General features: G+C 40.5%; 2 protein-coding genes and 1 long non-coding RNA gene across 4 annotated transcripts in view; 1 reads left to right on the plus strand and 2 right to left on the minus strand.

The window, feature by feature from the left end:
- The window catches only part of LOC134009572 (mucin-2-like), a 202,174-nt gene extending 188,469 nt beyond the window's left edge, over positions 1-13,705 (plus strand). The window contains exon 6 of the transcript XR_009928251.1: positions 13,584-13,705. The gene's annotated coding sequence lies outside the window, so the exon portion shown is untranslated. The remainder of the gene's footprint in view (positions 1-13,583) is intronic.
- LOC134009567 (calpain-2 catalytic subunit-like) lies at positions 692-10,581 on the minus strand. Of its 2 annotated transcripts, none has more exons than XR_009928249.1 (22): positions 10,480-10,581; positions 9,007-9,259; positions 8,809-8,878; positions 8,586-8,704; positions 7,945-8,078; positions 7,671-7,845; positions 7,436-7,510; positions 6,745-6,830; positions 6,494-6,568; positions 5,869-6,029; positions 4,597-4,763; positions 4,411-4,422; positions 3,920-4,128; positions 3,735-3,774; positions 3,414-3,488; positions 3,095-3,152; positions 2,811-2,872; positions 2,615-2,683; positions 2,373-2,451; positions 2,119-2,235; positions 1,821-1,995; positions 692-1,619 (listed from the first exon to the last, which is right to left on the minus strand). XR_009928249.1 is itself a non-coding variant. In XM_062449102.1 (22 exons), the coding sequence occupies exons 2-22, from the start codon at positions 9,241-9,243 to the stop codon at positions 1,572-1,574; spliced, it is 2,100 nt and encodes a 699-aa protein (XP_062305086.1). In that variant the 5' UTR covers positions 9,244-9,259; positions 10,480-10,581; the 3' UTR covers positions 692-1,571. The 2 variants fall into 2 exon arrangements, 1 of the variants encoding a protein (XP_062305086.1); XM_062449102.1 differs by having other exon boundaries at positions 692-1,598; positions 1,943-1,995.
- LOC134009611 (uncharacterized) lies at positions 12,098-14,819 on the minus strand. The gene is made up of 3 exons (XR_009928254.1): positions 14,714-14,819; positions 13,762-14,570; positions 12,098-13,564 (listed from the first exon to the last, which is right to left on the minus strand). It is a non-coding gene; the product is annotated as an uncharacterized LOC134009611 (long non-coding RNA).
- Between the last annotated feature and the right edge of the window lie 851 nt (positions 14,820-15,670).

Below are 15,670 nucleotides of genomic sequence, written 5' to 3' on the forward strand. Positions count from 1 at the left end.
TTCTCTACGCCTGAAAAATAGAACACTTATTTGGTGGTTGGTTGGGTTAGGTCAAAAAATTGTGGGGAGTCTGGTCAGAACTCTGTGATATAATGTAGGGTTCCAGTAATCTTTTGTATCCAAAAACGTATTCTTTATTCTTTAAATGACAGGATTGGAACTGGGATTGTAGTTTCTCTCAGATGATTCTTTATTGTGTGTATGTGTGGTTCTGTAAGAACAAACATAATTAATGCAGAATAGAAAATGTACACGTTATCCTCAAACCAAAACTAAACAGCGCTATAGGCTCCGTTTGTAGCATTGAACTGTAAACCATACATTACCACTTTTACTTAAACAACATAATACATTTCTTTCCTCCAGGTGTTGCTTCCATCTCTTTGTTTCTGATTCCTCCCTCTCTTTTATTTCCCTCTTCTTAAAAAAAGGTCATTCGTACTATAAAGGTTGTGGCTACACAACAGTCCGAAGATAGTCTTTACTTTAGAGTCTTGATTATATTAGATTATAATTATTGTAGACTCTCTGACCGCTGGTCTGAGGCACAGCTCACTAATTCCCCTATGGTTTAAAGGAAGATGGGAAACTGAACAGTGTTTTGAACCAAACATGAACCAAATAATTCCAATACCAATGGAATTACAGTTATTTGACTCTAAGGGTTAAATCAGAGTAAGAATGGTCAAAGTAAGGTTAAATGAAATATACATTTAATAACGTTGCAAATGAATGAAATCAATTACAAGGCAAACATGTTACAAAATGAAGGTTAACTCTTACCTACGCTACCATGACTATTAATTTGTAAATCAGAGAGACAGCAAAGAGTTAGCAAAGAGAATGAGTACAAGGACAAGCCAGAGCTGAGGAGAATGTCTCAGGAGAACAAGAATACACACAGCAAGGCTTCACAATTAATTTCATACACGAGAACAACCAATCAATATATTTACATTTACATTTAGTCATTTAGCAGACCCAAGGACACAACGTCATTTGGCACGGCCGGGAATCGAACTGGCAACCTTCAGATTACTAGCCCGCTTCCCTCACCGCTCAGCCACCTGACTCCCAATATATATTAAATAATGTTGCAAATGAATGAAATCAATTACAAGGCAAACATGTTACAAAATGAATGTTAACTCCTTTGGTTACCTACGCTACATAGTTCATAATAGCTATGAAGTTAGTTAACCAATTTTTAGCATCTTTTAAGCATATTTTGAGTATCTTAAAAACAAAAACAAACAAAAAAACATGCATATTGGAAAAAGGACAAACAAATAGCTAATTAAATGTTTCTATTTTATATAAAGGTTATTAAACAGTTTTTGTAAAGTTTTTTTTAAAGAAATACTACTCTAGTATAATAAATGTGATATCATAAGATCAATTGTAAGGGTCATTCTAGCAACATTAGAGGAAAATGTTGACTAAATATTTTTTTTAAATTGCGGACATTTTGCAAATACTGTACAGTTAACATCAACTTGTTCAACATGTTGTACATCAGCTCCATCTGAATTATTCCAACATTGTTGATCCATCATCCAGAGGTAAATGGTTTATGTATACATTGACATATACATCCACTGAAAAAGAAAAAGTAAAACCTTGGGTTAAACCTTATTACATTTAGTCATTTAGCAGACGCTCTTATCCAGAGCGACTGACAGTAAGCACAGGGACATTCCCCCGAGGCAAATAGGGTGAAGTGCCTTGCCCAAGGACACAACGTCATATTGCACGGCCGGGAATCGAACTGGCAACCTTCAGATTGCTAGCCCGATTCCCTAACCGCTTAGCCACCTGACTCACCTAATAACCATGAAAGATGTGAAAGTGTGTCACATTGATGTTATACTTTAACACAGTAACATACAAAGACAGCACTTACACAGCTTGAAACATTATATTAACACTTTTGAATTACTACCTCAGATTCCTGAAGAGACATGGTTGATCCTTCAGAAAGCTGCCGGAATATTTCTGTCGAAAGAGTTCAATTAATGACAGTTTAGTCCGTAGTCCAAGAATATAGAAAAATCACTGTAAATCTAAATGAGCCCTTAAATTAAGTGTCTGTGTTGTGTTGTGTTGTCGTGGACGTACTGGCCATGCAGTCCAGGCGAAGGACCAGGCTTATGAAGCTTTCCAGGGACATGTTTCCAGACGAGCCACCATAGCGTACGGCCATCAGGTTCAACATGCCATCACTGACCGTCATTCCTTAAAACAGAAACATAGACCTTGGTTAAAAGTATATCATTAGAGCCTCAGAATTTACTTTCTGTCTGTTTTAGTCTCGTAACATAGTGAAGAAGTTGAGGTATGGATAAATTACTTGGGATATTGAGCAGATTTACCTGAAGCCATGATTGCATTTCTCAGTTCACTCAATGATAAAGTTCCAGTGAGGGAGACATCCGTTGCAAAGAAGATGTCCTTTAGGACAATGAGATACAAGAACATTCAGGTCAAATATTCTTTAAAAAAGTACAATGTTTTAAGGGGAAACCATCAAGGAACTCCTGGTATTTCTAGCCCTTAAGACAGAAGTGTAGAATGGAAAGAATGGCAGATTACAAATAAATGTATCCATTACTACCTGGAACATGTTCACTTTCCTCAACAGACGGAGGAATTCTGCACTGTTCAGTTTTCCAGTGATGGATGTCTTAAGTAATATTATGGTTATCTTTAATTAATGGCATGCACAATTTCATTTCATGAAGTATACTGGGATTGAAGTATTCCTTAATATGACTGTATAATAGTGGCTGTTGCACGTGCAAGTAGGATACATCCATCAGAGCAACCATGCTTCGACAGGAATCTAGGCTGAAGCCACCATTGTTTGTTTGTCCTACGTGAAGAAAAGAAATCATAAACCTAATCATGTACTGTACATATGACAGAACTCAACATTTCTGTACAGTACATGCATAATAATGATTTTTGTTGAAAGATATTCTCATTGTATGCTCCGCCCACATGGAATTTGATTTTGGGATTTGGAGATTTTGTATCATTCCCTAATCACCCAGAAACCTATTACTGTAAGTAATGGTTGAAAGGCAGTACATACCCTTAAGAACATTGTCGTTCAAAATCTTTTGAAGCAACTCAGCATCCACTTCTTCATACTTCTCAGAGAAAAAAAACAACAATTGTAAAAGCTTTTTTTACATTAAATTGAGTTAAGTCATCTTGTATAAAAAAAATAGTCAAATTCCTCAAAGTTAAACGCTAAAGGCCAAAACGAATTTTCAAAAAAATAGATCTCTTTACTTTATTACAAAGCTATCATATATATATATTACTGTATGCTTTTGATGTACCTCTCTTCATACAAGACACATTTCTGGTGTGGTAAACTGTCAGTAAGTTATGTTGATTTCTACAACCTTGTCAGAGTATTGGCGAAAAAGCGTTTTCTTGTTTTTATTGTCTTCATTGTCTTCATTTTCCATTGGTTTGGGCTGCAAAGGATGCATGTATTTAGCAAAGGATGCATGTAAAAAAATTTAATCGCAGATTAAATTCTTATGAGGAAATGTTATCGCTTTTGTTGTCATTAATACCATCAATGTGTTATTAGTAACGAAAAATATTTAATTCTGATTATGTAAACCATTCAGGGTGTTCAACTATGCCATAGGTTGTGATGTAGTCATACCGTGCCCTCTCATGGCTTCTCTGTTCAAGTTGCAATACTTTCTACATACCTTTGTGACTTCCATGTGGTCATGACCATCAGAATTTTCACTGAGAAAACAAGGTCCAGTCTTATGAGTATTTTCCATAAACCACAATGTTACAGCCATAACATCATTCCTCTTTTGTAACAAATATTACATTTGACTACATTTTGTTTTGCCAAAGCACTTGTAGAAAATTGAGTTGTGCTTACTGGATGTTGGTCTCTGCCTTGGAAAGGATGGACAAGATGAAAGATGCTGTTTCATTCGGTTTGAAGGTGGATGGCACGATCAGATATTCACCAGGCTTCAGACGGAACAGCTCCATGACTTCACGAGCATTTAGATAATTCTTGGATTGACCCACAGGTGCATTGGTGGCAAAGAAAGATGCTGGGAACTTTCCTTCTAGACGCTTGTACTGTGGAAATATGTAATGGTATCTATCATATGCAGCCCATACTTTTTATTGGCCCATGTGAGTCCAATGCTACTGTGATGACATTCAGTTTCTCTCACAACCATATCAGGCTGAAGCAGGTAATTAGAGATCATTCCTTGACTCTGACCACCACAATAGTCTGTTAGAACTGTTAGAACTGTTAGAACTATACACTTCTGATCCTTGATCTTCTGCTGTATTTTCGAAATGCACAATTTGTATGTGGTATAAAAAGTTTATATAGTTATAATGGTTACTTACTTGTTCAGGCACCTGAAATTAAATACAAGAAAAATACATTTAAGCACAGGCACTTATTCTAGTAAAAATACTACACATAAAAATACAAATAAATTCATACATACATACTTTTTCCAAAACATCAACTAAAGTAAAGACACTGCCACCATGAGATGTGGAAAAAAAGAAAATCTGGTTTACACAGACCTCAAAAATGGAGAATCCAATGTGGAGGGTTTTAACCAGGCGTCTGTTTCGCTTGTCAGGCTTCTGCATCAGAGAGACCAGCATGTTTTTTTCCCCTTGTTTCTCAGCACAATCCTCATCCAGACCTTCAATCTTTAACCGATACTGAGGGTTTGTCCAGAAACTGTCTAAAAGGCAAAATGTCAGTCAATAGTATTTTTCCGACCATTCCAGATTTCGGATGAATCTTTGTATTAAAAGTGGACTGAGTAAGTATTTTAGCAAGTACATTTATTTTAAATAGTGTGGTGGATTCTTGATTATTGGGCAGGCTGGTGACCAGTGTGGTACGCAGAGCAAAGGCCATGGGCCTAAGATGGAGGAATCTACGCCTACGCATTAAGAATTACACCAAGGAACAGACTCAAACCAGTGTAAGGAGACGAGGGCTGGGGGGAGCTTAGTTTGGCAGTCTAAAGATATGAATGAGTGTGCGTATCTCACGTAGTGTGGATGTTGTGAGTGAGACTTACATACACAAGGCTGTTGGGCAGTGAACGAGGGGGGAGGTCCAGACAGCTACTAACAACTGTAACCGATCAGAAAGCTAGAACTTAAGAGCTAAGAGTATCCCCAAGGGCCGAAGTCATGTCTCAAAAGTGGCAGGGAGTCAGATGGCTGAGCGGTGAGGGAGTCGGGCTAGTAATCTGAAGGTTGCCAGTTCGATTCCCAACTGTGTTCTTGGGCAAGGCACTTCACCCTACTTGCTTCGGGGGGAATGTCCCTGTACTTACTGTAAGTCGCTCTGGATAAGAGCGTCTGCTAAATGACTAAATGTAAATGTAGGCTCCCCAGAACAGTGAGGAGAAAGGGGGAGTCAGCGTTAGGGGAGACTGGGGTGTGTGCGAGTGTCTCAATAGCAGAACAATAGAGGTCTCGCCAAAGTTTAGAAGGTAAAACCCATAGAGCAGAAGCCAGAGAAGGAATGATGGAAGAGAGAGGAACTGGTTAAGACTGAGAACCTAGAACCTTCTAGAAGGTTGTGAAATAGAATCATGCAGGGCGGGGGATTTTCTTCATATGCGTCTATATAATGACATGTGGTTGCTTTTTGAACCTTCCATGTACTAACTGCGTTATGCTGAATAAACCATCAAGCCACCTTGAGTTTGAAAGATATTCCGTCTCCGACTATTTTTGAATATCCTTCTGAGGAGAGCTGACTTCTCTTTCCACAACAATAGCAAACATCGAAATCTATTTTTTGGGGGGGGATATTATTATCATACACACCTCGATAATTTAAACATCCACCAGCAGTAGTTCCAGCAAGCCATCTGCCATCATGGACGGAACAACCCCAGTGACATGATGCATTTCCATCAAGGAAGTCAGGGCACAGAGAGCAGATATCCAAATCTGAGTAGTTGCTGCAGAAATCCTCAATTGTCATCCTATTAAGACAATCATTACATTTACATTTAGTCATGTAGCAGACGCACTTATCCAGAGCGACTTACAGTAAGTACAGGGACATTCCCCCCGAGGCAAGTAGGGTGAAGTGCCTTGCCCAAGGACACAACGTCATTTTTCACGGCTGGGAATCAAACCGGCAACCTTCAGGTTACTATCCCGATTCCCTAACCGCTCAACCAGCTGACTCCCACAATCATGTTTCAGTCTTTGAAAGACTGGTTTGCGGCAGCGTAATGACATCCTAAAACTGAAACTATTCAATTCACCAGCAAAGTTGAGTTTGTCAGTTATGCTTCCCTCTCTATTATAGATGTTTTTGTCGTTTTATTAAATTCCATCAAAAAATAAGTGCCCGGCTTGTACAATGTTTCAATAACCCACCATTCACGTTTATACATTTAATAACATTAAACAGTAAACCATGTGGGGTTTCTGTGCTTACCAGAATTCTCCGTCATCCTTCACTGAGAGACATTTCAGACGATCCTCAGGACTCACGTTCTGCCACAAGGGGGACCTAAAAACATAAAATGGTCATTTGAAAAGGCTGAATGGAACAAGGCAGAGGAAGTCTGTCTACAGCTTTAGAGTAAGGCAGAGGAAGTCTGTCTACAGCTCTGGAGTAAAGCATAGGAAGACAACAAAATAGGTGGGGCAATTTTTTTTTAAATTATTACTAGTGTGTTGTCTTACTTGTCGCTCCAATCCCCGTTCCATTCCCTTTCGCCCCAGGGGTTCCACAGACGCACCAGTTTCACTGGTCTTCCATTTCTCGTGAGCTGAGGAGTTTAAATGAGACAAGCGTTTAGTACTTTAGTAACAGTTTAAGTAGGACATGTTTACGTATTATTTGCAGGTGTGTCTAGTAGGAGAAATAGGTTCCCATGTACAAGCATTACTTTTGTTTAAACAGTTTTGTAGGACCCTAATGGCGTCTGCTAAATGACTAAATGTAAATAAGATAAGATGAACTTTATTGTCCTGAAATACATTTGTCTTGAGCACATACAGTACAGTATATGTTGTTTAAATACATACAGCTCTGGAAAAAATGAAGAGACCACTTTTTCTTTCCATTTTAAAAAGTTTGATAAGGACAACTTCAAATCTGCCCCTTCTGTTCCTCACTCAAAATTGTCCTTATCAACTTTTTTTTTAAGGGAAAGAAAAAGGTGCAGTGGTCTCGATCTTTTCCAGAGCTGTATACAATATAATACATCAGTTGTGCTATGCTGATAACTTCTAAGACAAATACATACATAAGGTATAAATATAAACTTTTGATACTCCAGCTGTCAATGAAGACTATGAGATAAATCTAGGAATGTCATACATGAATGTTATCTGGTAGCTGCCATTATCATCCATTCAGATCATACTGTACCTCAGTGACACCTGTAACAGTATATGCATGGCCCCTCACTAATCCGTTCTCTGCAACAGTGTTGGCTGATGTTTCCTACAGAGTAAAACAAGCATCAAAACCGATGAAATAAATGGAACAATGTTATTTATTAGACACTGTATACATTTGTGCAAAAAAGGCCATTCACTGTATCTTCAGTGTGTCTTCACAGTTGCTGTATCCAAGTGTCTGCATGAGGTTGTTTTACACTCACCCCTTGAGGAGTACCACACCCCATCAGTGATTTTGCTTGGGCAGCTCTAGACATTAGATCCCATAGGTTAGGGGAGCCTTCTGCAAGCTGGATACACAAGTGGATCCCGCCAGTAAAATCCACCAAAGCCTCAGAGGGCGTCCCTGCATTCATGTCTGCATAGGAGCCACAAACTCTGGCAAAAGAGTACATACATTATGACCTATGAATACAATGCAACCGTGTTGTTATCCAAAACACTTGGTTAAATGACTAAAATACTTGGTTTACATACTTGGCGTATGCCTTCTCCACCAAAGCAGGCCAAAACTCATTTGGAGTTTTGGATCGGACAAAAATTAGATTGCCGTCAATTGTCGGTAGCTTGTCATCAATCAAAACATCCTCCCACTTTCCAAACCTCCAGAACTGAAAGATAGGAGAGAACATTTATTTTAAGATTTTATTTTCATCAGGGTCTCCAAAAATATTGGAAGACCCAAATGGTTGTGCAACAGCCACTGAGCCCAATGATTTGGATGAAGATTAATGAGAAATCCCTGAATAAATCCTTGAATAACCATAACACTAGGTAATATGGCACTAGAAATATAATATATATACATATATTTATATATAATATATATTCAAGATATTTGAATAATAACATGTCTTGTTTCAAATAATTCTGTTGATGTTTCCAAACAAATCTGAAAGGAAATTATGATTATTTGAGAACTTTTTAGTGTCATCTATTTTAGGTATTACATTGATGAGGGTTTTGCAACAACAACAAAAAATGGCCCCCCAAAAATGTTTACCCGCTGTTGATAAGTGCTACAGTAAAGAATCATTACATATCTAGTGCTATGAATGACAACAACATGACTTTGCTTAATTATTTTTTATTCCTGTTAAAATATTATCAGACTTTACCCTGAAATGGAATATTCCACAATATTCTTGTTGAAATGATTGATTGAGAGGCACAACTTGTTCCAGGATATGCTTTTGGAATGTCAGTGCCCCAATGGAGGCAAGGAACCAGCAGTTACCTAAACAAGGACAAGGAATGAGTCAGTAAGTACAACATATTGCATTTAAACAGTCAGTGTTTGTGATGTAAATGTATTTGAAAAGAATAATCAGATCCACCTACCAACTATGCCTTGCCCAAAATCAAATCTTGAAATTCCATCAACAATAAAAGAGGGATTCTGGGCAATTCTCTGAAAGTGAGGAATTGATCATTGAGACTCAGATTCCATGCCCTTCACAAACAATGAGAGTAGTAGCCTACTATTACTTTGTGGATGTTGTGCTGTGTAACGGCCCAAGTCAAGGTCAAATAACTTACATGTGGCCTCAGCCACTGCACTCTTCCCATGTCGGAGGGGGACAGTAGTCCTTCGCCAATTGAATTATGGTCTGGGGGAAACATGTCATCGACAAAGCGAACCTCCCGAGCAATACAGTACTGCTTCATCTGTTCAAAGTCTTGGTTGAGGAATTTCAGGGGGTTGGCAAGGCTACCACGGCCATCTTTCTTGTGGCGCTCTTTCATGATATTTAGACACACACCAGGAGGAGGCATTGTTGCAGAAAGGTATCTGTGCAAGGAGGGTAAAATGTGATTTGTTAAATAGACGAATACACTCACTTAAAGTACTAATACCTGTATTTAAACTATGAGCATGATTTCAAAGTTTTCACCGGCAGTCAATGTCTATAGCAAAAAAAACTCAGTTGACGGGCTAGTAATCCGAAGCCGAAGGTTGCCAGTTCGCTTCCCGGTCATGCCAACTGACGTTGTGTCCTTGGGCAAGGCACTTCACCCTGCTTCCCTCGGGGGAATGTCCCTGTACTTACTGTAAGTCGCTCTGGATAAGAGCGTCTGCTAAATGTAAATGTAATGTATCAGGTTGTTCGCACTCTGTTTTTCAATTGTTCTGGTTTTAAGTTTTTCTGTAAAAAAAAAATCGTTTAAAAGGTACAATAGATACAATTTTTGAGTAAGATGATCGGCTCAGTAAAGGCGAACAGATTCATTGACGTGAGAAAAAAGTTTTAAAAGGTTGAAAAAATAATTTTTGAAAGATTGGAACAATATTTTCAAAAAAGGTTTTGGAGAAGAAAAAAACATCTATAAAGGTTTTGAAAGGTGGAAAGAAAGGTTTAAAAAAATACGTTAGCATCACTGATGAGTAGCCTACTTGAGTACTAGCTTCTCTGCTGTGCTTTACTCTGTTATAGGCTTCTCGGTTCTCATCTAACCACTACTTCATATTCTCTTCTTTCACTGTGTATGTGGAAAAAAAACGTTTAGTAAGGTTAAAAAATATTTTCGAAAAAAAGTGTGACTACGGGGGAGATTATTTCACGTTCATGTGGATGATGGCAATAGGCTACGTTTGTTGACCATAGAATAGATTTTATTTTTCTCAAACTAATTTTGCTTATGATTACTCTTCAAAACATAATGTCATTGCAAAATGTATTTTTCTGTGCTCCAAATCTTCTATTGCTCGCTCAGGAATGAGGCACAAATATAACGTCATTATGAAAGCGAAATAATGCAGTGCATGGTAAACTGGTAGACTAACTTATAAAATAACCAGACGTGAACTCAATTATTCTCCAAATGAGCGTTTGCAACAAAGCAGAACATATTTCGTTGTAATATTGCAAGCAATATCTTTGCAATTTGCAACGCTGCAGTTGCAATTTGCATGCAATTGCAAAGTTGTAATTTGCAACTTCATGCAATTTCCCCCTGGGATCAATAAAGTAGTATTCTACTGCCAACTTTAAATGATGCGAAATATCTTACCCCAGATGCTTTGGAAAAGACGAATAGATAGAACTCCAGTCTTCAGACAAAACAAAAGAGATGCAAGCTGCTGCTTGTGTATGTATAGTTTACCTTACAGCGCCTGAGGTGGTTCTTGTGACGTCAGGCTGACTGATTGTTGTGTACATGGAGCTAATTTGCATATAAGCAACGTGTGGAGGATGCAATAGGAAACTTTATACATAGTACTGCAGCATTTAGAACAGCCCAAAACATTGAAACATGAAAAATTGCTTTTTATTGATTTCTCCACTGCTTATAATATTCAGCCACAGATTTTAGTTAGGAAACTTATAAATGATTTTAGCTTGGTTTCTGGTGTTGCAGGATGAATTTGAGATACCCTCGTGCAGAGAACACAGAGAGAGTGAAAGGGAATTATTGTTTTTTCGGAAGGGCTGATGTCATCCACTGGGTCACCTCAAGGATGTGTCCTCTACTTTCGAATTTCTAATACATTCAAAAAAGTTTTAAATGTACATTTATCAAGTTTCATGGCAGGAATTTCACTTCAACAACACACCACAGGCCTTGACTTGAGGGATGTGTTTTCTGAGATGCAGGATCAAACATGAGGCAACGACTTTAACAGGGAGCATGTCTCAACATCGATGTGGGGGGACGGACAGTTCACAATCTAACAGACTAATGTATAAGATGTCAGGTGGCTGAGCGGTTAGGGAAGCGGGCTAGTAATCAGAAGGTTGCCAGTTCGATTCCCGGGCCGTGCAAAAATGACGTTGTGTCCTTGGGCAAGGCACTTCACCCTACTTGCCTCTGGGGGGAATGTCCCTGTACTTACTGTAAGTCGGCGTCTGCTACATGACTAAATGTAAATGTAATGATTGGTCTTAATAGGATGACAATTGAGGATTTCTGCAGCAATTACTCAGATTTGGATATCTGCTCTCTGTGCCCTTGATGGAAATGCATCATGTCACTGGGGGTGTTCCGTCCATGATGGCAGATGGGTTGCTGGAACTACTGCTGGTGGATGTTTAAATTATCGAGGTCTGCTAAATGACTAAATGTAAGATCCTCTATATCATCTCAGCGCTGTCGCCTGAACGACCAAGAGAAATCCCAGGACAGAGTGTCTGGGTGAAGGTGGTCTGGACCCTGGAGGAGGGTCACTGTGTCAGAGTCGACACTGTAGAAGGAGTACCTGCCTTGTGATCCAGGTTACCCCCCCTCTCTATATATTACAGTGTGATAATGTATAAAGCACTACAGTGATGCAGGTGATGGTTTTTACTGTAATCAATATGCAGCCTAGATAATAAGTTTAATCTATAAATCTGTCTCTTACTGACAACACAAGGGGAAGCGATTTAGCTGGAGGCCTGAGAAACGTGGTCCGTCCCCCCTCCTCATTGTGTCACTATGTAGAACACGTTTTATCTGATGTCTCTAACACTGAGACAACAAGAGTACAAAGATTTACCTGGAGGCCTTACTTACCCGTGGACACTTTTTCTGCTTCCAACTTGTCAACTTTGAGAATTAACTGCTGGCTCACTTGTGTGTCTGCAGTAAGCTTTCATTTGTGTGTTTGTGTTGATGATTATAAGTACACATTAGGATCCACAAATTGTTAGTTAACACATACTTTATTTTGTATCCCCAATACTGTTGCAAGCCACAGACAAAACCAAGGCTAAGACGCACACAATTCCGGAGACTCGCGACCAAAAGAGGGTCAAAAGCACGTGCTTATAATGAACAAATAACAACATTCAAATGGGTTGCAGCCGTGCAGAGCGGGAATTGAGAGATTTCTTAAAGTGACGGCGCCCAAACTCGCCGCGAGGCGGCTTCGGATCCCTGGGGCTGCCACAATACGCCCACACCTAACTCTTTTGAAAACATAAGACATTTGCATTTAGCAAGTTTTATGGCAGGGATTTCACTTCCAAAATAGTACAGTAAACACCCACAGGTCTTGACTTGAGGGATGTGATTCCTGAGACGCAGGATCAAACATGAGGGGACGACTTTAACAGGGAGCATGTCTGAACATCGACAGAATATCTTTACTTGTCATTGTAGCCTATACTGTACAACGAAATTGGAGGCAATTGATGTGGGAAACTGGCAGTTCCAAATCTAAAAGATAATTGTATAAGATCCTCTATAACATCTTAATCATCTCAGCGCTGACGCCTGACTGACCAAGATAAATCCCAGGACAGAGTGTCTGGGTGAAGGTGGTCTGGACCCTGGAGGAGGGGCACTGTGTCAGAGAGGACACTGTAGAAGGACAGAGTACCTGCCTTGTAATCCAGGTTATCCCCCCCCCCCCCCTCCATATATTACAGTGTGATAATGTATAAAGCACTACAGTGATGCAGGTGATGGTTATAAATCTGTCTCTTACTGGGGACACAAGGGGGACCGATTTAGCTGGAGGCCTGAGGAAGGCATTTCACTTCAACAACAGTACAGTAAACACGCCACAGGTCTTGATTTGAGGGATGGGATTCCTGAGATGCAGGATCGCACATGAGGGGACGACTTTAACAGGGATGTCTCAACATCGATGTGGGAAACTGACAGTTCCAAATCTAAAACAATATGATCCTCTAAGCAGTACAGTGTTGCCGGTGGTATATTTACAGTCATCATTATAACACGTTTAAACTAGTCTCTTACACTGAGGACACAGGGGGAACAGATTTACCTGGAGGCCTAACGCTTGCCCATTTTGTCTCTTTTGAATGCATTTGAAATGTGCATAAGATGTCTTGACGTGGTGTAATTGTCAGGGATTATTCAACAGTAGTAAAGTCCCTACCTCTCCGGTTCTACTGGAGGGGTGTGATTCCTGACAGGCAGGACCAAACACGAGGAGACGATGTCAACAAAACAGGTTGTCACGCACACGGCCATGCCCCTGCTTAACCCTTGTGCTGCCTTCGGGTCATTGTGACCCACCTTTTGCACCACGACTGTGGGTCACAATGATCCGAAAGGAGCACAAGGGTCAAGTTCATGTTTTCCCTGGCCTGGTGTTTTCTGTCGGTCTCCCTGGGTGTGTTCTGGTTCTTGTCTTGTCTCTCTCTCTCTCTCTCCTGGCTCCCTAGACATGTAGTCATTTAGCAGACGCTCTTATCCAGAGCGACTTACAGTAAGTACAGGGACATTCCCCCCGAGGCAAGTAGGGTGAAGTGCCTTGCCCAAGGACACAACGTCATTTTGCACAGCCGGGAATCGAACCGGTAACCTTCAGATTACTAGCCGACTCCCTAACCGCTCAGCCACCTGGCTCCCATGGACCTCCTGTCTGTTCCCTTCACTCAGCTATTGTCCCTGTGTGCTCCTCTTGGCAGTCCTTGTCGGTTCCTTGTTGTGTTATGTGTGACTTTTCCCACCGTGTACCCGTTTTTGGAACTTAAATACCTTTTGTTTTGGTGATCCTGCCTTGCCAGCTTGTGTCTCTGCGCTTGGGTCCACCCTGCTGCCCTCACCCTGACACAGGGAGCACGTCAAAACGTTGATGAGTTGGGAAATTGACTGTTCAAAAGTGGATAGACTCATGCATGAGATCCTCTACCACAGTTTAATAATCTCTGCACTGTCACCATACCGACCGAGGTAAATCCCAGGGTAGAGTGGCTGGGTGAAGGTGGTCTGGACTCTGTGGAGGAGGGTCACTGTGTCAGAGACGACACTGTAGAAGGACAGAGTACCTGCCTTGTGATCCAGGTACACTCCTACTCTGGAGGACTGAGGGCCTGCTACTAAAGTTATAAGATGGTTATGATTGAAATAATAACGTTCATTATAGCATTGTATACTCCAGGACTTGTCATCGTTACCAAGAAAAGTATCTGTTCTGCTGATGTCTTAATGATGTCCTATAAAAACCTTGCCACCTCTCCATTCCACCTCCCAGTAACAGCGCCCAAACAGAGCCTCTCTACACAGCACCTGGTTGAAGAAGGTGAATCTGTCTGGATGGTCAGAACATGGCACCTTTGCCCCACTTGAACACGTCACTTCCCTGTTCTCCTCAGACAGAGAGAGCTCTCTCTGTGCTTTGTTTGGGTCCAGTGAGAGCTGACAGGAATCTGGGAGCAGAGCCAGAGACCAGATCAGAGTTAATAACACATCCATTCATGTGTCACCATGTTAAAGCTGCTGTTGTTGTGGATCAAGATTCATCATTCAACACGTGTCAGTGGAAAGAGACCTGGACACTTCAGAGACTCACATCGTAAGAGGTCTGCTCTGGTCTCTGGAGTTAGTAACAAATCCATAGAAGAGACTTTAGTGGGGGTCCTCTTACAGTCCTTCAATGCTACCTAGAGAGAGAGAGGGGGGGGGGGGAGAGAGAGAGAGAGAGAGAGAGAGAGAGAGAGAGAGAGAGAGAGAGAGAGAGAGGAGGAGTAGAGGGTTTCAAAAATAAAACAAATCAAGTTACAACAGAATCGTTGAATACCTGTACTATACAGATATCTCTCAGAAGCACAGTAGTATAGTAGTTAGTATCCAGATGCTGAACTTGAGAGACTCCATAGCCTGTTGGAGCCCCATCTCTCTCTCCTGAACTCTCTGCTGGAAGGATAGATTGTGGGTTTACAGTACATCTCCTGTAAATCATTCTGTTATGATGATTCAATGTTGCACATGGTAGAAATGATCTCAGTCATTAAACTCTTCCTGTATTTCCTGACATGAGTCAGGACTTTTTGACATTTTAAAATAGTCCTGCATGTAAACCTAGGTGGAGTTCAGACTTTGGACTCAGACTACAAGATAACAATAGAAGTACAATAGAAGCTGTGTTTGTATCGGTCCAATGGTGATATACAGTAATCCTAGCATTCTCTATTATAAACTTTTCATACCCTGTTGCCAGATCAGAAACAAGTTTAATCTTATTCTGTATTTCACTGCATATTTCATCTCAGCAACATGATACACCTCACCTTATATTAAAGCGTCTTGCAGCAGTAGGAAAGACAGATTCAGAAAGGGGGTTTCCTGTTCTGTTAGAAGGGTGGGGCTTAGAGAAGAGAGGGGCAGTGGGAAGGGAGAGAGAGAGAGAGAGAGAGAGAGAGAGAGAGAGAGAGAGAGAGAGAGAGAGAGAGAGAGAGAGAGAGAGAGAGAGAGAGAGAGAGAGAGAGAGAGAGAGAGAGAGAGAGAGAGAGAAAGAAAGAGAGGGATG

This window comes from Osmerus eperlanus, chromosome 23 (genome assembly GCF_963692335.1).
Source record: "Osmerus eperlanus chromosome 23, fOsmEpe2.1, whole genome shotgun sequence".
NCBI classification, from domain to species: domain Eukaryota; kingdom Metazoa; phylum Chordata; class Actinopteri; order Osmeriformes; family Osmeridae; genus Osmerus; species Osmerus eperlanus.

Coding starts and splice junctions, on each gene's coding strand:
- LOC134009567 (XM_062449102.1), bottom strand. CDS start 9,243: ATGCCTCCTCCTGGTGTGTGTCTAAATATCATGAAAGAGCGCCACAAG. Junction 7,846..7,944: donor GTGGAGAAGGCATACGCCAA/GTATGTAAACCA, acceptor CTCTTTTGCCAG/AGTTTGTGGCTCCTATGCAG. Junction 3,153..3,413: donor TTCGCCAATACTCTGACAAG/GTTGTAGAAATC, acceptor TTCTCTGAGAAG/TATGAAGAAGTGGATGCTGA.